The sequence below is a fragment of the Castor canadensis genome, chromosome 12 (assembly GCF_047511655.1).
Source record: "Castor canadensis chromosome 12, mCasCan1.hap1v2, whole genome shotgun sequence".
In the NCBI taxonomy this organism is placed as follows: domain Eukaryota; kingdom Metazoa; phylum Chordata; class Mammalia; order Rodentia; family Castoridae; genus Castor; species Castor canadensis.
In genome coordinates, this window is record NC_133397.1 from 9,468,305 (window position 1) to 9,494,527 (window position 26,223).

At 46.4% G+C, this 26,223-nt stretch overlaps 1 protein-coding gene across 8 annotated transcripts in view; it reads left to right on the plus strand.

Moving 5' to 3' along the window:
- The window catches only part of Lpin1 (lipin 1), a 123,092-nt gene extending 97,879 nt beyond the window's left edge, over positions 1 to 25,213 (plus strand). For all 8 annotated transcript variants that reach the window (XM_074049193.1, XM_074049195.1, XM_074049191.1 and 5 more), the window contains 8 exons: positions 3,016 to 3,095; positions 8,112 to 8,238; positions 9,780 to 9,928; positions 10,505 to 10,591; positions 15,394 to 15,546; positions 18,178 to 18,292; positions 18,984 to 19,087; positions 22,535 to 25,213. In XM_074049193.1, the coding sequence (XP_073905294.1) occupies positions 3,016 to 3,095; positions 8,112 to 8,238; positions 9,780 to 9,928; positions 10,505 to 10,591; positions 15,394 to 15,546; positions 18,178 to 18,292; positions 18,984 to 19,087; positions 22,535 to 22,694 (975 nt within the window). In that variant the 3' untranslated portion in view covers positions 22,695 to 25,213. The remainder of the gene's footprint in view (positions 1 to 3,015; positions 3,096 to 8,111; positions 8,239 to 9,779; positions 9,929 to 10,504; positions 10,592 to 15,393; positions 15,547 to 18,177; positions 18,293 to 18,983; positions 19,088 to 22,534) is intronic.
- The last annotated feature ends 1,010 nt before the right edge of the window (positions 25,214 to 26,223 follow it).

A 26,223-nucleotide genomic window follows, 5' to 3' on the forward strand; every position in this document is an offset into this window, starting at 1 on the left:
TCTATCAGAAGTAAGCATGAGCCCCAGTACTGAGTTTCCATGAGCCAGCCCTGATACACGGGGTGTGCCATCCCACAGTGTGGGTAGAGTGGAAAAGAAAGGCAGAGGTGAGCACAGTTGCTTACTGCCTGGTTCTGCCTCTTGTTACTGAGTTTGGAAACTGAGGTCCAGTTGCCCAGCTCTGTAAGAAGGGTTTCAACATAATAATTTAATTTGCTAAAAACTTGGATATCTTCCTGCTGCTTTTGAGAACAACACCACAGAGCTATGCTTATGGCGGTAGACTGATTCTCAGTAGTCATTTCACTGAGGTGACACATCTAACTACATGTCTTTGTTTTACATTTCCATGAGTGTCTGTCATTTTTTCAGGTCTTCATCCAGCCCACACCCTGGGTCTTTAGCACTTTATTCCCTGAGCTTCTGGGCCATGTAACTGCCTGGCTTTCCTTTTTTCTTTCTCTCTGCTTCTCCCCTGCCCGGCCCCTCTGAGTGCTTCTTCCCCCACCCTTTTATTTTGGTGGATTTGGGTTTTGAACTCACCACTTCGCACTTACAAAGTAGGTGCTCCACCACTTGAGCTATTCCTCCAGTCCATTTTGCTCTGGTTAGGCTGGCCTTGAACCATGATCCTCCCGATCTCAGCCTCCCAGGTAGCTAGAACTGTAGGCATGAGCTACTGGTGCCCAGCTCCCATTCTGCTTTTACTCCTTCCTTTCCCCTGGCTGTCCACCGAACCCATGCTGATGGTTTATTTCCAAACCAGATACTCCTTCATACTCCACATCCATTTATTGAATAGCCAACTAAGTGGGCTTCACCACACAGGAGCTTGATTCATTTCAGGTTCGTCATTGCTAAGGTTGAACTCAGGGAGTTGGCATCATAGATAGAAATGGCTGATGCTTCCTTTCTTCTTGCTGCCTCCTCCCAGCCCCCTTACTTTACCATCTTAAATAGTTCTCACATCTGTCCATCGCTTTCTGGCTCCTGTCACATATCTAGGCAACCTCTCTCCCTGGGCTGCTTTCACATGACCTATTTGTAGCTCTTTTTGTCTCTTTTTCAATCACTGTTCTATAGTTTGGCCTGTTTAGAGGTAGTCATCTAATTAATGTTGCTTCCTTCTTAAAACATTTTAGTGGTTTCCCAGGACTCTCACAGTGAAAACCGATATCCTTAACACATTCTACAGGATTTGTGCATTCTAGCTGTGCCTCCTTTGCTAGCCTCATCTTCTCCATTCTCTCATGCCTTCCATGCCTTTGCATCACTGATGGAAGTATAGTCTGTCCAGGGCCTTTGCACATGGTACTATCTCTGCCTGGTGTTCTTAGGGCATACTCACCCCCTTTCACTTAATTAACCAGCAGCCCAAGTTACACTTTTTTGGGCAGATTAATTGGTTCTACTATTCTGCCTACAGCTTTTTCCTTCATGAATTTTGTCATCGTTTATAATTATACACACTTATTATTAGTGGGACTATTTGACTAGCATTTTTCTTCCCCTCCATAACCTAAACTCCGCCATGAAGGCAGAGACCATATATAGCTCCAACTCCTGAGGTATCCCTGGAGTCCACATTGGGCCTCACGTAAGGGTTTGGTGTATATTTGTTGAGGGAATAATTTTGGAATGCAGTATAAAGAAGCCACAGGTTATTTAAATAGTGAAAGAAACCACTCTGAACTCAATTTGTCTCACAAGTTCAAAGGCAAAAGATCCACTGAAGAGTTTTATCCAGATCTAATTGTTCTTCTACATTTTCTGTTAGCATGTCTGAGTTGTAGTAATTGTTTCATCTCTAAGGGGTATAAACCAGTTAGAGCAAACCTATATGCTTTCCTGTAGGGGACTTAAAACATAAAGGGCTTTTTAGTTGTCTTACTGGAGGGCAGAATGTTCTAGAATTTCTAGGAGAAGTCTACTTGAGAGACAAAGCTCTCTATTAGTAGAGTAGCCATATTCTCACCAGTTAGAACTAAGGGGAATACCAGTGTGAAATAAGGTATATTTATGAAATTAAATGTTTCTTTAAAAAACGAAATATTTTAATTTCAGGAGTTAGAGCTTTCTGAACTAGTTTGATAGAAATTAATTGTTGAGGCCAACCTACACACTTCAATAAATAAATAGATTAAAAATAACTATCATTCTTTGTGTGCTCATAAAGATACTAAAGAGTACTTAAAACTAGTTTGTACTAATAATATGTTAAGACGGTCACCATGTTATATTTGGCTGTTTTCTTTATTAACCTACTACATTGGCGGTCATTAACGTGTTTTCTTATCAAAGGACCACAGAGAAGAGATTTCATTTTATTCTTCATCCTTGATGTGTGTTTCTGGCCTCTTCCACTTTAGCAGAGGTCTATGAGCCTGTGTCTGTGCAGTGGGCTTTGTGTTTTATGCATAATTTGGGGGTCGGTGATCTTACCCCACTTCCCAGGTGAGGAAGCGAGACTCTGCACGGTTGACTGCCTTCCCCAAGGTTCGTAGGAGATAGAAGTGGGCCTGGGCCTGGGAGCTGTTTTAGAAACACCAGACTCTCTCTAGTACTCCAGGGAGCATTTCTTACTAAGAATATGTGGTATTGAAGGAGAGAGGACTGCTTCCACATTTTCCCCAAGCAAAATCTGGTGTGAAAATATTTTCAAGCATTTCTATTGGCAGTTTTGAGAAAATATTTTGAAAGCCCTCAGAATCCAGGCAGCCCTTGATGAAGCATTTGCATATACCACAGTGATGATGGAGTTTGGTTTGGTGCCATAAGCACTTATGGATAACAGACTCATCTCTGTCACAAATGTTTCTCAGCCTAATCATATATTTCTAAGCAGTGAAGTAACCAGGAGCTGCAAAGCAAATACACTCAGGGCCATCCCCTGGCGTGGGCCACTGAGGAGGAATCTTGCCCTGGGCCTGAGGGGAGCCGGAGGCAGAGCCCAGGCTTTGGCACAAGCCCTTTCTCTTTGCTTCTTCTGTGACCACTTCTGTTCTTCTTCTCTAGGAAAGTAAGCCAGAGGAGTGCCTGGCTGGAAATGCCCAGAGTACTGGAGAGCAGCCATTGCAACTCAGCATGGCCCCCAGGTACAGTGGGGTCCTCGGCACATTGCCCAAAGGCGCACACATGCCTGTTGAATGCTGGCATGTTCACCAAACCACTCGGGCCTTGGACGTAAGTTCCAGCCCTGGCTCTGCGGTTCACTCAGTGACCTGAAGTTTAGTTAGTTAGGTTGGTTTTTCCATTAGTAAAATGGAGGCATTTGCTTCTGTAGATAGCTAATTTGCAAGGTAAATGTGAACCCTTAATGAGATCATACGACTAGAGCACCTCCCATAGTCCTGGCAGGTGGTAGCCTTCCTGCTGCGAGTTGATGGTAGTGATGATGACAATAAATGATAGCCTTGACAATGACATGAAGATCTGTGCTCTTCTGAAGGAAGTTGTATAGGTCAAATGCCTTCGACTCACATTGATACTAAGTATTGGTTTGGATTCCTGTTACCTTGGCATAGGAGAGATTAGGTTTTGATGCTCCAGATTGGTATTGGAGGTGTTCTGTCTTCCAGTTGATCTCTTTGTGTAAGATTTAAGGGTGACTCTACTTTGATTGTGATGATGTTGAGTCATCCCCATTGTAACCCCTTATATAGGTCACCTCACTTCACAGGGTTCCTGTGCTTCAGAGACCCAGGATTGCACTTCTCATTCAGCAGACAGTATGCTAACAGAGTCACTGACAGCCTGATCCATATTGAAATCAGTTTTATGCCTTGGAGCCAGGGCAGTGCTTGCTGCTGTGCATGCGTGTCATCGGTGTAGCCAAATCGTTCCAAACTGATGACAAGGATTCCCCTGTGTGTTGCTAATTTACAGGAGAAACAGGCTTACCATTCACACCCACTGGCTCCTGGCCATAGCTCTGTGCCTTATGCTTTTCTAGAATTCTGTGTTGGGAGTGGAAACCCATGTCAGGGGCAGTCTGCTTTCTTTGCTGTTCTCTGGAGAGGAACAGTGTAGAGAGAGGGCTCAAGACTGGGTGGGATAATTGTTTCTGAGTGCAGCTGTACCTGGGTCAGCCCACTCACAGCTGAATGTTCTCAAAGGGAATCTTCTATTTTTGCTGTTGGTGCCAGGTGGTGACACTTTCACCTGGCTCCTGCTGGTCTCTGCCCTCCTGTGCCCTTGGCTGGGCTTGAGTAGGAAGGTGCACGGGTGTAGGTTTAGTGTTTTGTTCCACTCCTCACCCTCCATCTCTGGCTCCTTCTCTGGGGATAGGCTAGTAAGCACAATTGGTTACTTAGTGAGGAATTTTGAGTTTGACTGAGGCTGAGAATGTTCTGTCCCATGGAGAGATGTGTCAGCAGCCAGGAGAGAAGCCAGTAGATTTTCAGTTTGTTCCTGTTTGTGGAAGATGAATGACAACAGCCAACTTCACGATCAGGCGGATGTGATTGGAAATCCTGGCATTGCCACTCAGGGGCCATTTGACCTTAGGCAAAGTACTCAACACAGATGAGAAAAGAGGTACCAGCAGGTGTTGATGCCCAGATGGACCAATAGGAGTCAGTGCAGAAGATGGTGACCCCAAAAGAGGGGACGTGATTATGTAAGAGTTCATGTTCTCAGCAATTAATCCAGAGGCCTAGCTGGAACCCCCTGCATTCCTAGAATTCTTGTCAGGAACCCATGTCCCTGCAATAGTTTCTAGATACCTGGGTAGAGCAGAGTGGGACTTAAGAGTGGGGACATTGTCATTCCGCCTCTGTGTCGCCTTTGGCACATTAATCCACCTGCACGTCTCCATCTGTGACCTAGGGTAAGGTCACACCTGCATCTCCGTCCCATCTCACTGAGTGCTCACAGCACATTCACGAGAAAGGCGATCAGAGTGCACAGAGCCCACTCGGCCACACTGTGGTCACCTGGAGGGCGTGTGTCCAGTCCTCCGTCATGCTGTTCCAGCTGTTTGAAGATGTATTCCGTGGACCGAGTGCTAGTGGCTGCCAAACCCACCCTGCAGAGCACCAGGCTTAGACCTGGGGGACATGGGCCTGTGGCCAGATGAGCTCAGCTGAAAGGCATAGAGTGTGACAACAGAGGGTCGGGACACAGAAGGCGTCATGTCTGGTTAGTGTTGTTAACACTGTTATTTTTGCCCTTGCTGGCTGTGGTGGAGGGGTAGTGAGGCAGTTTTGTAGTTCTTCCTGAGTTGGGCCAATAGCTCAGGTAGTTTATTTGAACTGGGATGGATTTTCTTACTGTCTGATATAGTCGTTTTCAACTGTTGGTGAGAAATGCTTTTCCTGTTACATAGAAATGACTATTTATTGTTCTGAATCAGTCACACTACATTTCTTTTGTTCTTTTCTTTCTTTCTTTTGTTAATGTTTGTTTGGTGGTACTAGGGTTTGCACTCAGAGGCTTGTGCTTGCTAGGCAGGTGCTCTATCACTTGAGCCACACCCCAGCTCCACACTACATTTCTTTTATCAAACCTGAAAAATAAAGAATTGACTTGTGCAATGGGATTGAGATTGTCAAAGTATTAAAGTTCTCTTGAGAAATGTAAATCTTTTAATTTATACTGGCATCTTTGACTTTTAAACTCCTTAGAGTCATGCAAAAGACTTTAAAAAAAGTGTAGGAATGTTTTCCTAATTGACAGACTTGATTGACAGAACAGTCTCTGAAGTCCCATAATTGAGCAAACAGCTTGTCACCATACAAATAATTAAAACGCCATTTGAAAAATGTACGCTGTGACAAGCACTAACTTAGACGTTGTTCACAGCTACTCGTCTGAACACAGATTTTCCAGTGATAGGAGCCCTTTTGTTTTGTGACTGTTTTGCATCTCTGTAAAGCAAGTGACATTTGAGGAGCCACTACAGGAGGGGCTTGGGGGCTCTGAATGGGAGTTTGTTCTGGGCAGGGCAGTGACATTTACAAGGTAGCAGTGCAAACCATCCCCCGACCATTGACGTGCCCTCAGCCGAAAGTGCTAGCAGCCAACTGGGCAACTCCCACTTTAGTTTTGTTATGGGGGTTTTCTTTCCCATGCTCCTTCAAACGTAGCATGCTGCATGAATTTAGTGTTTTTTTTTTTCAAAGCAGCAGATGGAAATCGCAACCCCTCTGGCCCTGCCTCCTCATCCTCCAGCAGAGGCACACATCAATCTGTTGTCACCAAGAGCTGCAGTCACATTTGGGTCTCATTTTTCTCTTAAACTCTTTGATTGGAGCATCAACCTTTTCCTGCTTAGTAAGGGCCCTGTATCCTCATCCTCCTGCTGCTTACTGAGGCAGTCTTTACCCTGGGTATTTGTTGGCCATCACCAACTCCAGGTCTAGGTCTGCCTGGAAACCTCTAAGTTGTTGGTTCAGAACCAATATTGTTCATCGGATCTGTAGGTGATGGTATGGGAAGGGGCTTGGGGCGAATGCACCGTTTTACAGATGAGCAGATAGGCCTAGAAATGACCTTTCCTGGACCAAGATCTCCCAGTCTACTTCTTCCCAAGCTGTTCCCTGCAGCGTCCTGAAGTTTTGGGTGAGTGGGATGCACTGGGTTCCTCTGCATCTTAAAGAAAGTAGGCCGAAAGAGAAAGTAATGTCCAAGTAATGCCACCTAAGTTACCGTGGGCTTGGAGGCTGAGTTTTTCACATTCTAACTGCTGTGCTGTCTCTACTCTACCTCCCACATGTAACCCAGCTCTGCCTTTTTCCAACCAGAGTTCCAGCCTATGCTGTCCTGTCTTCTTCCATGTAGCTGGCCCAGGGCTTATTCTGCAGGACCAGGTCCCAGAGAGTGCCAAGTCTGTGTCTCCAGCCCAGGTGGCTGGCTGTGGTTGACTTCCTGGTCCCGGGAGAGCAGGGACCAGGCTGCTTGCTGTTTTATCAGTGCCTGATATGGTGCAGATTCTCAGTGGTTATAGTAATTCCAATCTCCCAGTCCAGGTGAGCATCCGCTCGGGCTGCACTTAGGGAGGAGTAGCTTGCTTAGGACCATAAAGAGCCAGACCTTCACCTGGAAGTGCTGGTATCATGTGACAGTGTCCCCCTCACCTCTCTCTGGTATTGGGCAGTACGGGGTTGTAGACTCACTTCTTGAGTGAGTACACATGGGGTGGGAAGGCTTGTGTGAGTGGCTGCATGGGCCATCCAAGGCAGGCCAGGGGAAATGGAGGCAGTGGGCCAAACGTACAGTAGGGCCCACTGACATAAAGAGAAGACAGAGCTCTGTGATCTGAAGTATGCATAAAGCGATGTGAGGGGCTGGGGTGTACCTGCTTTGGGCGCACTTGGCCTTTTCCTTTCAGTGTAAGGCATTATTAAGCTCCTTGGGCACTAAGACCTTTTTAAAGATAGTGGTCCTGGGAGGCAGAGCTTACACTACTGGGTTGGAAATGATGTGATAGTAAGGTTTTAATCCAGGGAACAACTGCTTACTGATCTGCTTTTTGTGACGTAAAGACAATGATAACCACCCTGCACCTCTAACTCTACCAGCTTTACCAGCCAGAGTCTCCGGGTCATTGGCCTGAGGGTTCTGGGCAGATAAAGGTAGTGTCTTTCTTGTTTGTTGGGTGACCAGCTAGGGTTCTGGTAAGGGAATTTGCAAGTCTTTAGTTCGTAGGTCCAGGAAGTGCCCTGACTATTTGGAATCGAGTACTTGGAGAAGTAGAAGCAGGGAAGGGATGATTTGGACTTGTAGCAATTTGGACTCCTAGGGCCTAACCCAACACCTCAGGTGGGAAGAGAAGAAAGGCAGAAAGACAGCATATGTTAGCAGCTTCCTAAGCCACAGGTGTTTAATCTTACTTATCAGAAATAGATGCATACTGGTTAAAAGAGAGTGATGATAGCTGATAAATAGGCAAGTGAATGAGGACAGGCAGCCCCTGCATGAATAATGTAGAACCATATGAATGGGAATGCAGTGAGTTCATTGATAAATCCAATACCATATGGTAAATGACCACCCAAGAGACAGTACTCCAGAGAGACCCCATTGACTGAGTCATTGATTTCCGGGCTAATGCATTTTTAATGGCTACCCAGATGCATTTTCTAATTGGTGATGACATCACTGTGTTCCAGAATAAAGCATGAATCATCCTCCAGTGATGAAGAGCACTCAGCTGTCAAGCCATCAAACACAAGCCACCTCCCTCTTTTGTCTAACGTCAGCTACAAAAAGACTCTGCGGCTCACTTCGGAGCAGCTGGTGAGTTGTTCTCAGTGCAGCTGTGTCTCTTAAGTCCTCGCAGTCATGGTCAGGCTATTAGGAAAGTCAGGATGTTCCTCCTCCTTTGTGGTTCCCATTTCTCTCTGCTGGCATTTTGTATTCCCCAGCACTCCTGTGACCCTCTGGGGAACCTCACACCCCTTGTTTAGTAGTCCCTGTTTCTATCTCAACTTCATACATGTATAGACAGACTCAAAATGTTGCTTCACTTTTTATCTTCCTTGTTTTCTGACCAGCCGAAGGCCTCTTGATTGGGCTCATCTATCCCAAGTTGTCAATCACTGACAGACTTCTAAAAATCTCTCACGAGTGCTCTTGCTTTAAGAGAGATGTTTGTTAGCTCAAATGTGGCTCTTAAATTGATGGAAATCATCAGCTGTGATGGGCTTTAGAGAATTTCAGGCAGCAGGGGCTTCATCTGGTTGCACAGTGTGTGTGCATGTGAATTTGTGTGTGGTGTTCGTACTGAGTGTGTGTGTGTGTGTGTGTGCACGGGTGTGTGTGCATATGTGCGTGTGTAAGACCACTTTTTAATCAGGCCCCTCACGTCCCTGGATCCTATTTCAAATCATGACCAGCCAGTGACAGGTAGCCCTGCTCTTTTGCACATAAGTCTTTCACATTTATCATGAGTTGGTGGGGAGCAGGCTTAGTTTTTATGGTGTTAATGGGGAAGGATAACAAACGGGTCCAGACGCCTGCTTTTAGCTACGCGTGGGGCCCTGTAGCCTGTGAGGTGCTGTGGTGGTGCCAGTCTTATCACTGGCAGCTCTGGGGACACTGAAGGTGAGCAGGGTGAGTCTGGGCAGCTAGTTGCTGTTGGTGCACCAGAGCTTTCCAGCAAAGAGTCTTAGAACTGCCAAAGATAGTTTTGCTTTCTGATTTTGGTGTCCTTTGAAGTGTAATCTATGACCTTGTGGATATGAGGGGTGACTGATAACTGAAGACATCTTTTCCCAATTTGTGCCAGTTCAGTAATCATTAAAAACATGGTTATTTGGGGAAAGATATTTTCATGCTTGGCTTAAATCTCTCCACATTAAGGCTCTTCACATTTTGTTGTGACGTGATGTGTTCTGTTTTGAAGTTGTGATTTGATTTTGGGCAGCACTGCGGTTTGACTTCAGGGCCTCCTGCTTGGTAGGCAGGTACTTCTAACACTTGAGCCACACCTCCAGTTCTGAAATTGTGATTTATTTTTTTATGTAAGCCCAACATTTAGCCTTGTCTAGTGATCCTCTTCCCGAAGTACTGGATCAGGTAGTATTATCCTTGGAAGAAGATGCTTTGTAGGAAGTGGGAAAGCTGCATAACCAGTGGCCCAGAGAGAACAGAGGTTTCATTTACCTGTCCAGCCCTGTAAAGAGCTAGAACAAGAAATGTGACAGGGAGAACTGCACAAGAGCCCAGAATGATGTTTCGTTTTTTAAAGCCTAAGTCTCACTTCTCATGGAACAGAAGCTAAAAATCCCCCAACGTGGGCCTGCTTCTCCAGTGGACAAATCATTTATGCTTTTCAGAAAAGCTTAAAGTTGAAGAATGGACCCAACGACGTGGTTTTCAGTGTGACCACACAGTACCAGGGCACCTGTCGCTGTGAAGGCACCATCTACCTGTGGAACTGGGATGATAAAGTCATCATTTCGGATATTGATGGAACCATCACCAGGTAGGTCTGACTTTAGTATGGAACCCTGGTTATGGAGGTGACCTCTGCCCTCCTCCTTGAGTGGCATGATAGGCCTTGGATGGTTTCTGGTACATTCAGAACTGCTCACATAAGGGCAGTCCCATGGCCTCTGTACCTGTCTTTGGGGCCTGGTGGCTGTTTCTGTCTGGGGTGTCAGCCCCCTATCCTGGTTGGTTGACCTTCCAGAACGTTAGTGCCTGCTTCTGGTGGTTTTGCAGCCCAGGCCTGGCCTCATATCAGGTGCCCTTTTGTGGCTCTCCATAGCTCTCCCAGAGTGTCTTCATTTGGTTCCTTTAGCCTTAGATTTCCTACTGAGAAAGTACTGGGTCCTGTTGGTATTTTTTTTTTGTCCCCTGAGTCAGGGACTCACTATGTACCCCAGGCTGGCCTTGAACTTGAGATCTTTCTGCCTCAGCCCCCTGAGTGCTGAGATCACTGGTGTGTGCCACTGAGCCCTTTTGTTTGTATTTTTTTATGAGGCATGAACAATGTGTGGATGGTCTTTTCCCCCCCTTGCAGTGACCGTTTTCTTTTCTTTTCTTACCCTTTGTTTAGATCAGATACTCTTGGCCACATTTTGCCCACACTTGGGAAGGATTGGACTCACCAGGGCATCGCTAAGCTGTACCATAAAGTGAGCCAGTAAGTACAGATTGCTTGGTCTTCATGTCCCCCATGTCCCATGCACCGAGGAGTCATGCCATGCTCTGCACATGGCTTCTTTCCTGCCAGGTACGGGGTGGCTTACAAGTAGGGGGCACCTTAAGTCCAGGAGGAGTACTGGGGGTAGGGAGAGACGGTTGAGCTTCCTGAGTGCAATGAATGCTAGTAATCCCAAACTTGAATTCAGTACCAAGCAACTAGAAAGAAAGTATAGGTGAGTCAAACATTGCTAGAAGAAAGAGGGGAGGAGTGTCAAAGATAACCAGCTAGCTGTGATTCAGTAAGCCTTTGTATGTAATGCTTGTAATGCATAATGTGTACATATTTAAACGAGGAGGCCACATGTTCTTAGGGAAGGATGGCTGTGATGCTGATTTCCAGAAGTTGCACTGGGTCAGAGGATGAGCATATGTGAGTGTAGGCGGTGTGTGCAGACCTGTCCAGCAGCTTCTCCCAAGGCTGGCCTTTCGTTTACAAGTGCTAATCTGCCCTGAGCTACTTCCACTTGTGCGACACTGAAAATCGCATCTATTTTTAGTTGAAGGAAAGAAACCCTCATGGGTCAGGATTCTGAGTAGTTCACAGTCTGATTCATTTTGATGTTTTGGAGCATAAATTACTCCTGTCCTTACTGTAACATTAAGAGAGCACATTCACATTTCTCTTTCTTTTTTTTAAGTCTTGATTTGTGTCTCTCTCTTGAATTTTCCCAGAAGAGATATCTTTTTGAAAAATAAAAGTTGTGCAGCTTTCTAAAGAAGAGGGGATCGTTCTTTTCTTTGATGAGTTTAGAAGTGGTGAGCTCTGTGGGTTAGGAGCTGAGGCTACTACTGGATACTTCATCATCATTCTGGTTGAGGGCAGCTGTCACGTGGCTTGGAGGTGTCCTGACATCTGTTTGCTCCTTGAGTTTGGTGTGTGTCATCGGCAGTAGTGAGTTAGGCCGTGTGACCTGCAGGTTGGTTCCCGGCTTCTGGAGCAGCCATATTGGCCTGCAGAGGCTGCATTCTTGGCCCCCACAGGACGAAGTACAAATTTGATGGGCTTTGGAAACCTGGGTCTTAGCCTTGTGCTAGCTGCTGCTTTTTTGCTATATCTCGGACCCTCCTGCTCTGATGCAGTCAGCTGTGCCCCCACCGAGAGCTCCTTGTCTACCCTTCAGCCTTTGTTCATGTGATGCCCTCTGCTTGGTCTGCTTTTACTGTGCACTTTTTGCCTCTCAACATTTTTTCAGCCTTTTATGCCCATCGTAAGTGCCACGGTCATCGTGAAACGTTCCCAGGCTAGGATCCATGGCCCTGGCCTGCTGTCTTCTCTCTGTCATCCCAGGCTTGCCAGCTCTCTATTGGTACCCAGGGACTTGGGCCTGGACTGTTAGTCTCAGTCTCACCTGGGGCATGGTGTAAGGCTTCCAGAGCTGGCTGCTGGCTAAAGTGCATTCCCATGTGGTGGAGTCATGTAAACCATGCCCTTGAAGGTCTCAGGCAGCCACAGCTGGGAGAAGAGGCAGGACCAAGAACTGACAAGGGCTGGTCACTCACTGTTCTAGTGAGTCTAAGCCATTCTTGTAGATTTGTATTGTGATTACCCAGAGAAATACATAGAGAAGTGGTCAGCAGGCTAGAGTACCGGGAACAAAATGGTCACTTAATTTATGATTTTGGGACTCATTATTCTTTCTTGACACTATTGCCTTGAGTTTGGGTACCAAATACTTAAATTTTTTGCTCCCTTGGGATACTGCTAGCCAAGCTATGCTCTGCTGTTGGGTTGTGTTGCTGAATTGCACAAGTCTGTGTGTACTGTGGCCGAGAAGTGCTTTTCTAAGCTGAGCCTCAGTCAGGACTCTGGGGATCTAGCTAGGCTGGTTGGAAACCTCTGTGCACTGGCGACGGTCTCAGGGAGGCTCTGGGTTGCACACCTGCTGTGCACCACGGACTATTCTAACATGGCGAGGATGCCGAGTAGGCTCTCTGTTCAAGGAGTTTGTCATTACATGGGAGGAAGTTTACTCCTATACTTCCTGAAAGGCGGCAAGAGCAGTTATACTGAGTGTTTTCTTCTTTTTTAGTATATAGTGAAGGAGACATGAATTCCACTTGGCTGGAGGTGTCACAGGTTTTATTGAGAAGGTGGTTGTTGAACTGAGTCTTCATGGGTGAGCAGGTTTTGAAGCAGAGAAAAGCTCCTTACTACAGACAGGAATGAGGGGAGAGTGGGGGATGGGCCAGTGCAGGCTGGAAAGGAGGCTCTGGTGGGGGGGCGGTGGGGGGCAAAAAGTGAATCAGAGAAGCAGAAGGGACCTGGAGCCCAGGCTAAGACCAAGCCTGCGTTTGACACAGTTTTCCTTTCTTAAGGTGGCAGTGATGGTCCATGGTCCTCAACAGAGGGACACATGGGACACATGGCAGTGTCTGGGGCACTTTTGATTGTCATGTCTGGCACATGCTCTAGGCACCTAGTGGGTGGAGGCCTGGGGTCCTGTAGGGACTGCCCATTTATCTGATTCAAGATGTGAATGTTGAAAAACTCTAACATTCCTTGTGCCTGGATTGTTGGTCTCAGCCCCCATTGTGAGGCCCAGGCCGGGCATGGCACTTGGGCTGGCCTGTAGGGCATGTCCTGCCTCTGGTTGCTTTCTGAGTGAGGGGTCTTAACCCAGGGACACTGTTGAGATTCATGTCACCTAAGTGTTGATGGCGTACTTGTTGGCATTTCAGACAGCTTTCACTGAGGCAGAGGAAAGCTCTGGAAGGGTGATTCCTGCTGCCACCAGCAAGCATTTGGCCCATTAGGCCCTCCCTGAGCTGATCTTCCAGCTAAGTTTAGGAATGGCCTTTGAAACAGGCCATGTGCCTGGTGACAACAGCTCAGCAGCGTGATCAAACTCTGAAATGGATTTGAAAAATCAAGTTTGAATAAAATTAGCATCTCAGACCCCTGCAGGTGGCAGCTTTGAGACTGATGTGAAGAGCTATACAAAGAAATGGTGATTTTTTAAAAAAGATTGCATTAATTAGCTAAAATACAAAGATGTTTAATTCAAAAGCCTACTTCATTTTCAGATGCAGTTCTCTATTCCAAACAAGCTGATATTTCAAGATTCTTTTTTGTCTTCAAACTTTCCTGTTTCTTGGTTTTAAAGAATGTATTATTGAACAATTCTAGAGACAAGTTTTTTGGCCATCATAAAATGTACATGGAGAACCATAAGTTGGGTAGAAAGTGGGTGTTTGTATTCAGTTGTTTAGCAAATATTTACTAAGTTAGCTACATGCAAGCACTGGGGTTGCAGAATGCGACAGGCTGACAGGCTGACAGAGGCTGTCCTCATGGAGTTTATGGAGTAAACAGAGATTGTCAAACGAGGGACTGTCACATAGTATTAGTGATAAGCACTATCAGGCAAACAAGGGGCTTGGGTCTGGGGAGATGAACGGGAGGTGGGTTTAATTACACAGGGTGGGATCAAGGGAAGGGGCCCCTGGGGAGGAGAGATTTGAGACCTATAGGAAGTGGGGGAGCGAGCAGTCTCTGAAGTTTGGAGAATAGCGTTCCGGGCCAATGCCCGGCGATGCCCAGTGAGCGCAGAGATGAGCACGGCGGGTTGCAGAAATGAGAACAGTGGTTTGCCAAGAGTGAGGGGCCAGATGGTCGGATGGGGATGGAGATGGATATGGAGCTGGAGAGAAGGGCAGTGACCAAGTCTTACTGGGCTGGTGGGCCTTGCAAAGAGTTTGGGTTATATCTGAGAGAGCTGGCAAGTCTTGGCGGAGGGGGTTGACTGCGAGTGGATTAAATTTTAAGTTTCCTTTGGGTACCATACAGAGATCTGATAGAAGCGGGGAGACGATTTGAGGTTATTGCAGATGCGGAGGTTGTAGAAGCGAAGACAGGGTGAAGCACTGCTGGGGTGGTACTGGGGATGGTTTGGGGCAAGTGTTGTATGCAGCAGGGAGGACCTGCTGATGGGGTTGGGGTGGGGTGGGGGTGGGATGGAAAAGTGGAAACCCAGGAAGTCTCTTCCTGCAGCCTTGAGAACTGATGGCCAGGATTTGGCAAGATGGGTGTTGGGGTGACCCCACAAGGCCAGCAGGGAAGGGAAGGCGCCTGCTTGGAGTGGGCAGGGAGAGGATGGAATGCAGAAGTGTGTCAGGGCCTGAGCACAGCTTCTGGAGAGAAGTTTGCCACAAAGGAGAGCAGAGGAGTGGAGTTCTATCTGAGAGAGAGGAAGAGGGTTTGGGACGTGTGTGGCTGCCTGTTTTGGCTCAGGTGTCTGTAGGAGAAGATGAGCAAGCTTATGGTGTACTTATGTGCTGATGGGAATTTTCCAGTGGAAAGTGAAGTTTGATGGTGTGGCTAGAGGGAGGCTCAGTGCTTCAGCAGGGTTTTGAGCCGGCAGATGACTGTGGCCTTGGTACTGTGGATGGGTGGCCTTTGCTGGGAGCAGGGGTATGGGGGCATGAGGGGCCAGGTGCAGGCAGGCTGGCCAGTTTGGTCCCCTGTGCACTCCAGTTTCCACAGCAGTAAGACCAGAGGAAAGCACCCACCCAGCCATGTTCTCCGGAGAACTAAACCAAGTGGGAAAATGGGAGAGTACTGCTTACATCCTAGGCTTTTAGGCTGATTTCTCAACTGATAATTCAATTTTATGGAATTCAGATTTTCATAGGTGGGGAGCTTGTAATCTGGCTAGTCTTCGTGAACCGAGATCAGGGTTTGGGAATGCCAGAAGATCCATCTCCTGGTGCCATTTCATGTGGACCTGTTGTCTTTTTCAGAAATGGATACAAGTTTCTCTACTGTTCTGCACGGGCCATCGGGATGGCAGACATGACGAGGGGCTACCTGCACTGGGTCAACGAGCGAGGCACGGTGCTGCCTCAGGGTCCACTGCTGCTCAGCCCCAGCAGTCTCTTCTCTGCCTTGCACAGGTACTGCCCACCCAGCCACTGCTCCCCACACCCGCCTTTGATCTTTGGGCCTGGTCAGCAATTTTTCTTCCTCACTGGAAGTTTTGCAAGAAAGTCTCTTCCCTGGCCTCTTCTTACAATGTCCATGCCTCATAGTGGGCACTAGACATGTCATTTAAGTGCAGGTCTAGCTTTGCCTCTCCTGTCAGCACAGTCCCTGGCTTGTCATGGCTCTTGGTTCAAGCTGGGGTTCATTAACTCACACAGATGGCTGTCTGTGACCTGCCACCACTCTCCCCTAGCAGAGTTTCTCATTTCTGCATCTCCCTCTGGCTGAACTGGCTCCATTTTCCAGACAGTACCCTAGATTGAGCCTTTGTGCATGCTGCTTTCTGGTTTGGGGAAGCTCTCCCTATGTCTCTGTCTGAGTGGCCTGGCTGAGTGTTAATGGCCGTTAGGGAAACAAGTTGTATTGCATCTCATCAGGGAACCTAGCCTGCTGAAGGGACCGCTCTACAAACTACCCTGTCTACCTGGCCCTGAACTCCCATGACACTTGTTGATCTTAGAGACACCGCATAATTTTAATTGTTGGTCCTCTAGGAGATCATTGACTAATTTTTGAACACTGCTTCCTTTCCCTTCTTTGCTGTATTGTAAGCAGCTAAGCCAGCTCTGGCCCAGGGAGGGCTGGGGACACTGGGCTTCCCTATAGTTTGACAAGGTGGTTCACCCCACTTCTCATTCATTAGACAGTGCATGACCAGAAAGAGCAGGTGCCCTCTGCTTTCTCAACTGCCAGGTGAGAAGCTTGGCTTGGATGATCTCCTGGGTCCTTTTTAGCTTTCAAATGCTGTGATTCTAGGCAGTATGTCTGAAAAAGAACTGGAGAGGCTCTGTTTCCCATGCTTGCTCTTTTGGTTTCTTTCCCACACCTACTCTTTTGCTCCGTTAAGTGGAGGTTGGAGTTGAGTCATATGGTTGTTTTCCTGACCTGCCCATTGATGTTGTGGAGACAGAGCTACTTGGATCATTTTCATCAGCCCTCTATCCTGAGTGGAAATTGCTGGGGTATTGAGTGCTCAAATGCAGCTTTATTAGATCGTCCCAAACTGTTTTCCAAAGCATTTGAGCCAAGTTGTGCCCCTGCCTGCAGTTTCTAAGTGCTCTGTTTGCTTGGCTTTCTTGCCAGCAGAGGGTCAGACTCACTCTTTTGCTCGTCTGGTAGGTATGAAATGTCACTTTTCAGATGTTTATTGAAAGGTCTTGCTTTTCTCATTAGGTCTGTATTTTACCAGACACATAAGTATTTAGATAGAGTGAAGTAGGGTCCAACTAATTTTCTATTTTCATATGTAGATATTCATCTGTCCCAGAACTATTAATGAAAAGACTGCCCTTTTCCTGCTGTCCACGAATATGTGGTCATTTCTGGGTTCTGTGTTTTGTTCCACTGGCAGAGGGTTGGATAAAGTTGTCCAGTGCCACAGGGTCTCACCTGAGCTCCTCACCTTCCATTGTCAGGAGCTGGCCCCGTGTAGCTTTAAGAACCAAGATCCACAAAACACAAATCTGTTGTGATTTTGATTGAAATTGCAATGATCTGTACATCTATTTAGGAAGAATTAAGATCTCAGTATAATATTGAGATTTCCAGTTCTAGAATATGGTCTGTTTCTTCATTTTATTTGTGTCTTTTCTCATGTACTTCACTAACATTTTATAATTTGAGCCGTAATGCTCTGTTGCATCTTTGTTAGTATGTTTCTGGACATTTAATACTTAAAAATTAAACTTTTAAGTTAACTGCTGATGCAATTGCAACAGTTCTACCTGTTTCTGATGACTGGAAATTCATTGATTTTTTTTTTTCTCCCTTTATATGTTGATTTATTTACCTCATTAAGTTTTTATTAATTCTGATAATTTATCTGAAATTTTTAATGTATTTTTGTGTGTGTGAATAAGGACAGCCCCCCCCATCTTTATTACTTTCATTTATTTTTCATGCATTATTGCTATGGACAGGACTGGGAGGTACAGCACTGATGATAGAACCATCAGTTCTTTACCATCAGCATCAACAGGGTGGGTTCAGTAGCTGTTTGAGTGTTCTCTTCTGTTGCTGGTGTAAGGTTTGCACCAGGATTAGAAGTTGAATTGTGACCGTGTGCTTTTTGTATCTGACATGATCATTTTCTCCTCTTAATCTGACAATGCATTATATTACAGTAATCAATTTTAAATATTAAATTATTCTTCTCTTCCTGCAATAACCCCAGCTCATATGTTGCCACACTTTGCATAAATAGATATTCTTGGAGATTTTGTCTTTGTGTTCATAAATGAGAATGCTTTGTGCCTACTTTTCTTTAGGTTTTGTGTTTCGAGGTTATACTGGCCTATAAAAGGAGTTTGGAGATGACCCCTCTCTTTTAGGCTCTGGAACACTTGCTCCTTCGACAACTGGGAGAACTCTTGGGTGAAATGGTTGTCCTTTGTGCTCTCTTTGTGTGGAGGCTGAAAGTCTGGTTCATTCTGTGTCCAGTTAGTGCTTTTCTGGGCTGGCTGGACTGACTTCACAGCTTTGACAATTAAAAGTAGCTTAATGCTAATGAAGCTAATCCATTATTTATTTGTTCATTTTAACAGAGAAGTAATTGAAAAGAAGCCAGAGAAGTTTAAAGTCCAGTGTTTGACAGACATCAAAAACCTGTTTTTCCCAAACACGGAACCCTTTTATGCTGCTTTTGGAAACCGGCCGGCCGTAAGTAACTCGATGGGGTCTTTCTGACAGCAGTCACCGGTAGGCCCTGGCCTACACTGCATGCAAAGCCTGTAAGGAATAGCCTGGTAAATGCCATATCCTGAGGCAGAGCTTAAAAATTACATCATGCCTGGCCTTTAGTTTTCTTTGAAGGTTAGCTGGTGAGTTTGAAGCTGCCAACAACAGGGGACTAGAAACTTCTAATTTCACATTACTTGTTAAATTAGTAAAACAAGGGCATTGTATAGCATTCCATCCTTCCTAGCAGAAGGTATGCACAAAGCCAGTCCTGACCACAGATGAATTCAACATTCAAGTTTGAAGAGTATAGCATTCTCATGGGGTGAAAAATGCTTTGAGATTTTGTGTAACGGCCCAAATTTACTGGAAAGTTCAATATTCTGGAGAATATAGTTGGATACTAATTGCCCAACCAGAAAAATTCTCCTACTTTGAAAACCATGATAGATTTTCACGAAATGAGAAAATGGGTCAGAGAATAACCTCGAGGAGTGTTAGACTTGCAGAGGACGTGGGAGGTTTAACTCGGTGCCTGAAGGGCCTGGGGGAGGGGGCTTCCCACATCATAGAGAGGTGCAGCTCTGGTTAGTGATTAATCCTGCGTTAAATCAGAGTTACCACGTGTTTGTTTTTACAGTGAACTGATTTTTCTGATCTTTTCGCAACATAGGACGTGTATTCCTACAAGCAAGTGGGAGTGTCTTTGAACAGGATCTTCACGGTCAACCCTAAAGGCGAGCTAGTGCAGGAGCACGCCAAGACCAACATCTCCTCGTGAGTCTCATCCCGCTTCCTGTGGGCCCTGGACCACTACACTGTCCTGAAGCAGGTCTCCACCAGCCGTGCAGACTCTTCAGTCGATTGCTGCTTGAGTTTTAATCTCTAATTCCTTAAAATGAGTAGTTTAACTTCTTGTATTTCATCCAAAACTTCATTTGTAGATGAGTATAATTAAGTTAGATCCCCTGTGAGTTTAAACTTTAAGCTAGAGTTGGAGTCTGCTATGGAAAGGAATTGAATGAATGACTTTGAAAGCTAGTGGCTTAGATTTGCCAAGTTAGGTTTGGAAGCCTGGGGCGTGAATTAGAAAATGTAACCAAATGGAACTGTGTGAAACTATATTTAAAGACAAGGAGTGAGCTATATATCTCGTCACATACTGAGTCTTTTCCTACTCCTGTGGGATTCCTTAAGAATCCCCCTCACATTTTTGGTCAAAGCTAAGTTTCTCTAAGTCAGTGGTCTAAGCTGGATTACTGTTGTCCTTTTCTTTTTTTTCCAGTGCTGGGGATTGAACCCAGGACTTTGCATGCTAGGCAAGCACTCTACCACTGAGCTACAGCTCCAACCCCTGCATTACTCCTGGTTTTTGTTTTGTTTTGATTTGAGGTACTGAGGCTTAAACTCAGGGCCCTACACCTTGAGCCACTCCACCAGCCCTTTTTGTGATAGGTTTTCTTTTTTGAGATAAGGTCCACAAATTACTTGTCTGAGCTGGCTTCAAGCTTCTCTACCTCCTGAGTAGCTAGGATTACAGGTGTGAGTCACCAGCATATCCTTGTCTTAAGACAGGGTCTGGCCGTGTAGCCCAGGCTGGCCTCCAACTCACAGTTCTCCTGGCTCCTTCTCCCAAGTGCTGGGATCTCTGTCTTGCAGGAGGCATCCTGGTGTCAGTGTGCTGCAGCATTGCTCTTGGCTCTGCTATGTCTCACTCTAGGTTCCTCTCTCCTTTGAATGGACAGCATTTACTTCTTCCATGTGCTGGGGAGCTTTGCCCATTGGGTGTGTCAGCTCAGGCAGACACAGGCACCCTGTCTTGCCCACTGCAGAAGCTGCACATCTTTTGGTCTGGTCTGTGCCCACCTGGAAAATAGCCTCTGGCTCATGTGACCCCCAGGAGCTGGGTAGAGCCCTCTTCATCTGGAGGGTTGGATTGGGGGAGTTGGTTCTAGTGGATTCCTACTGACCTTTGCTGTGCTGGCTTTAGATGGATTACAGAGTTGACACATGAGCAGGTTTTTACTTTCAAGATGATACTTATTCCAGCTTGACTCAAATCCTGCTTACGTAGAGCAGTTCCAGGTTCTGGCTGTCCACGAGCCTCCTGCCCTCATGGTCAGGCCAGGTCCCGAGCAGTTCTCTAGGTGTGAGGAGCGGAGGGGAGGATGGAGTTGGGACTCTCCGTCCTTCACCAGGGTCAGGTTGCTTCCTGGCAGAGCTGCTGCAGTCGCCGAAGCCTCTCTGAACCTTTTTTGTGTGTGAATTTCTTCTCTTCCCCTGCTCTTTTCTAAATGTCTGCCTGGACAATGTCATTGTCCTCTACCCCCTTATGCTAGAGCAGCACTTTCTCACAGGGAAGTGTTCCCTAGTTTGGAGAGGACATAGTGAATTTCCATTTAGTGTCAAAAGGAACTTTCCCCCAACGGTGCACTGCTCAGATGGAGGGATCTTGCTACTAAGAGGGCCTCTGAGGTCACCTCACTGCCTTCTATTGCTCTAGGCTTGTGCTTGACCTGAGGCTGGGCCCAGAGCAGGCTTTTGCCTGGGACCTTCTGGTCCTGTAAGAGAGAAACTCGCCATCCCCCACATTGCTCTGGCAGTGAATTTGGCACAGCCATTTCCAAGCCAAACAGGTCCTTGTCTCTTGGAACCTGGGAGAATCATCTGGAATGTCTGCAGATGCTGAGGCCACATGGGGGAAGGCATGAGCTCAGTGCCCTCTTCCCTCACAGTCACCCTGCTTGCTGCAGAGCAGGCGGGGGTGGGCTGTGTTTGGAGGGTCGAGAGGGCCACCCAGGTGGAGCTGGCCCTGGCACCAGAGCACGTGAGCCGCTTGGGTTTGGTTCTGGTGCCTGCTACAGCCTGGCGGGGAACAGCTCCCTGTGGGGAGGCCCTCCTCCCATAGCCACAAACCTCAGGCAAATGGGTCTTAAAGCCAGGAGGAACTTTAAAAATTTGTTTGTTTGTTTTAATCCCCAGGAAAGACATAATTTTTGGTTTTGTATTAAGAGAGATTTCTCCATTTTGTGCAAGCGCACTGTTTCTCATGAGTCCTTTGGAGGCTTTTTATTAAACACACACTCATCCTTATTTAATAAGTTATTTTATGCCTCGGAACATGCTAATTCCTGGAGTTTGGATTTCGAAAGCCGCTTTAAGTTCTCAGCGCGTTGCAAGTGGAAAGGGGCCCGGGGACTGTCCAGGAGTTTGGGGCTGTGTGGGAGAGGGCTGGGGCATGGCTGAGTCTCTGGATGGAGGTGCCCTGAGGTCTGAAGAGGCAGATTCAATGTAGCAGCTTGCTTTCTATAGCTCAGGCCATAGAAATGAATAGGCGACATCTTTGTGGCAACACTGAGGGGGAAGAGTGAAAACTCCTGCTCTAGTCCCACACTCTATGAAGATCAAGGGCTTGAGGCTCAGATACTTGCCTGAGGTTACACAGCAAGAAAGGTGGGTGTAGACCCCAGGCTTCCAGACCTGCATGCCAGCCGGGGACTTTTTGTTTCCCTGGAAGACATGTTCATGATTTGCTGGGGAATAAATTTTATCAAGTGCCCTTTTTCCATTATTTTATTGTGTGTACATTATTCTGTTTGATCCTGATATTGACACTGGAACAGTTTGATTTTCCTCCCTTTACAGTGGAGGAAATTGTGGCTTAGTTGGTTTAAGCCATTTGCCCAAGGTCACACAGCTCGGACGTGGTGGCACGACGACAAGTCGGTGTCTCCTTGGTTCCTATCTTTTCATCTTTTCATGGTATGATGTAGCAGTCTCTGTTAGAGGCGCCAGAGATGAGAGCTTTGTCTGTGGTTTCTCCCCACACACCCCACAAGTGGCCTCTGCAGTAGGTGACTGTCCCTTGGTCGTGCCGATTTCCCATTGTTCTTTGGGTTTGCTCTGCTCCCCTTCTGCACTTTGGGGAGGGTGGTGAAGAGCTCCATGACCTGAATTTGGGGTCTCTGAAGCGAACCTTTGTGCAAAGTCAGGTTCCTCCACCCCTCCCACCGAACCTTCTCTGCCTTTCTTACGCAGACTCTTTGTTCTCATCCTTCGTTCCGATTAATTAGTAAGACATTGCCTGCAGTGGCTCCAGTCGTGTTGAGTAGGTGGCCTGCTAGGTCTCTCCCTGCTCTGCAGTGCAGCCCTGGGTGCAGAGCCGTGCTCCTGGGGGCTGGTGCGGTTCGGTGGCGGTGATACTGCTGTCTGTTTTCCTTGCAGGTACGTGAGACTCTGTGAAGTGGTTGACCATGTCTTCCCTCTGCTGAAGAGAAGCCATTCCTCGGACTTCCCCTGTTCGGATACTTTCAGTAACTTCACCTTCTGGAGAGAGCCACTGCCACCTTTTGAAAACCAGGATGTTCATTCCGCCTCAGCCTGACATGTACACGTAGCTTCCTGGGTGGTGTGGGGGCCTGGGTGTCACCCATTAAAGGATAGGTGTGGGGACCCTGCAGTGGCTGTGGGAGTCTGATGTGCGGCCATTTGATTAGAAAGATTCGAGAAGCATTTCTCTCCTGCCCGGCCTGTCCTGTCCCGGAAGGTGACATTTCTGAGTGCAGTGTGGAGGGTGTGCCACCTTAGGCCACAACCCAGGCACATTCACAGCGCACACAGCACTCCTCACTTGTGACGTAACGCCTACAATGCTGCACGCGCAGCCTGCCCAACGGTTAGGTCTTGGTCGTGTGCAACATGGGACAGTGAGACCCAAGCTGAAAGGGGCTGTCTATGGGATGTCCTGCTGAGGACGGTGTCCACCGAGGAGTGCCAGTTGCTCACAGTCTGTGCATCTCCATGACAGCAGTTTTCATGCCACCTTCTGCACGTGGGAGTGAGGGCTGTGAAAGGGTCATGTGACCCAAATCTGAGGTCTTTGAAGGGAACTCAAACCTCACTAGGGCTGAGCTCTGGCCTTGTGGATGTTCCCTTGCAGTATTTGCTGACTAGTCTTATTTTTAGGTGATAAGTTCTTATTCCTTGGGTTAAAAAGACAGCCTGTGTAGCTGGCATATTTTTCGCCATTCTTTGTGGCTCAAGGCTAGACTATGCCTTAATGCGTCTGCTGCAGGCATCTTATTTAGAATGCGCTGTGCCTAGCTCTCAGTAACTTGGGCAGTGCCTTAAGTTAAAATGATAGTAAGTTTCCCCGAGGCAATGTTGGAGTCCGTTGGACACTCTGTTGGCATCCTTCCATCCAGCAAGGTGTTGCCAACCATGTTGGGTTTAAACAGTGCTTCTGCCAAATGACAGTGGTCTTTATTGGGAGCTCTTGAAAGTGGTTGACTTTAAGAAAATTGTTCAAGAAGTTAAATTATATTCCTTGTAGATATTATTTATTATTACTTTACTCTAATTGGGTTTCTGTTGTAAACATTCTAGCCATATTCTTTTGATTCCACCTGTCATTAATACATTAAAAAGTAAGTGTGCTAGACTATCCAAAGAGCCTTTTTCTGTATATCTGTACAGAAGATCTTCTTTTGGAAATTACAAGTAATGTATTTTTCTTAGTTTTTTTTTTTTCTCCACTCAAATTACAGGCTAGGGAAAAAAAGTAAGTAATTTAAGTTGATAGAAGGCGCTTCTTTTACTTCTTTGTAAAACTGACCTGTAGAGTGAACAATGTGAAAAATGAATTATTTTGGTAAAAGATTTTGCTTTACTTTTTGAAGCATTATTTTTTTAAAGAATGTTTTTCTCTAATGACGGAAACATTAGAGTCATAGGAAGCAAAAAATGGAACTGTGGAACGAAACATTACTCTTTCTGTGAAAGAAAATGCTGAGATGCTGCCTTTGTAGTCAGTGGGCTCTATCAGGGATGAACACCTCTGCTCTCTGCTGAGCAGTTCAGAGAGACAAATAGAGAAGGGCAGATGTCGCTGTCGTGGATAACAGGTTGACATAAAAACTTGGACAAGCATATGCAGATTCCCTTTTAGAGGCATTAAAAATAGTCCTGCTTAACCAGCTCCCCTGGGCTTGTTCACTAGTGACCTGTAGAGTCTGCGTTAATTCTTTAGCCACCAGGCTGTTTTTGAAGGGATTTTAACTGCTGTGAATGGAGTTCAAACCCATGGGCCTGCACAGGTCCCCACGGCTTCTCCCTTGCACTCAGGAGGAGATCGGGCTGTGGGAGTGTGTCCCTGTGCAGTCTGTCCTTCATCCATCTCTGCAGGTTACTCCCCAAGTGGAGTTAGGAGAGCATGCACCTTAGTACTCTTGATTTTGATGTAACTTCCACTTCACCCTGAAACAGCATGCTTCCACAAAATCACACTTTGAGCTCTGTCAAGTTCAGTGTGAGGCCTGGCCAGGCTGTAATAGTAACACCTGCTTTGCAGCTTCTGAAAGATTTGTATGTGGGCATTCGGGAGTTGGTTTACTTATGTATACACTGTAACCCAGAGACCCTGAGGTCACATGCTGTATTTGGACCACACATTTCAAAGTCGCCTATGGAAATGAATCACTCCCTAGTGACAAGTCTTCAGATGTTCATCACACACGATGAAGAAAACCAAGGTAGACTTGGTACACCGGAGAAAAATGGTGGTGCCCTCCAAAGAGTTCCCTTTCAGTCTTAGGTTCAGATCATCACTTGAAGTATGTTTTATTTACAGCATTTGATCTGTGTTGTACAATGGTGAACGTCACTGTAATACTTCACTGTGTTCTGCTGGATGCAAAGCTAGAAATGTTGTAATAAATGAAACAGATGAAAGACTTCTCTGCAAATCAGGCATGTGAATTATAAATAGTTTTTGATAAGTTATTAAGTTGCTGTTTTTCCAGTGGGCTGCATACACATTTTATTCTCTACTTGAAAGTAATTCTTAAGGCTGTGCACTGTTTCACTGTTTGGAATAAACACCTTTTCTGATGTTTTAGATTCAAATTGGTAATGCCAACCTTCTCTTGTCACTTGGGAGGGCGGGAGGGCTGAAGTAAGAGAAGAGAGAGCTGCCCCTGGCCTAGTGGGATGATTCAGTTTCAGGAAAATGTTGATCACGATGGTTCCCAGGTGATTCCCAGGTGGTTCCCAGGACCCAGCCCCTAACCAGCGTTTACCACCCGGGTTGCCTTGCCACGTATCCACTGCCCTCTTTGGGGTTTTTGACTTCTCTACCCCAGATTCATTTTTCATTTCAAACGAATCAAAGTCCTTGACTAGTTCAAAATTCCTACCAATGTGTACTAACACAGCTGAGGCTTCCATTGATTTGCATGTATTGGCCTTAGCATTTCTAGAAGAAATGGAAGGGTATTCGACCCTGAATGCTAAAAACAGAGCTATACAAGAACCAAGGCCGAATTCCTCACAAAACCCAAATCCATACAGTTGTCTCTGGGCATCTGTAAAATTAATGCTGTGCATTTTACAAACAAAACAAGCCCTTATCATATTGAACGTGGTTACACATGCATCCCAGCTCTGATGGCAGTGTGTGGGCTCTGTTATCTATAAAATAAAAATCAGTAGAAACTTGTCTGCGGCCCTTCAATGCCCACACATTCTCTTTGCCCTTTGCACCCTTTGCACCCAGGGTCCCATTGCTGGCACCCTGGGCTCTGCAGTGTTCGTGGGGCTCTGTGGCAGCTTGCACACATGTGCAGAGAAACTTGGATCTTGCCGGTGCCTCAGCTGTAGCCACCTGGAAACTGGAAATCTGTCATAACTTGGATTTCAAACATCAACATTTGTATCAGAGGCTGGGTAACAGACAATTCGTCCTAGGACATCAGCTTTGGGCCACAAAGTGCCCTTTCCAAGAAAGGCAATGCATGCAGCCCTACCACAATCCTGGAACAAAATTGTTTGTCTTCAAGAGCTGTGCCTCACCACCCCTCATCTGCCTCCCCTTGCCCGTATGTATTTTGTACTCGGTCTCCAGACAGTGGGTGCAC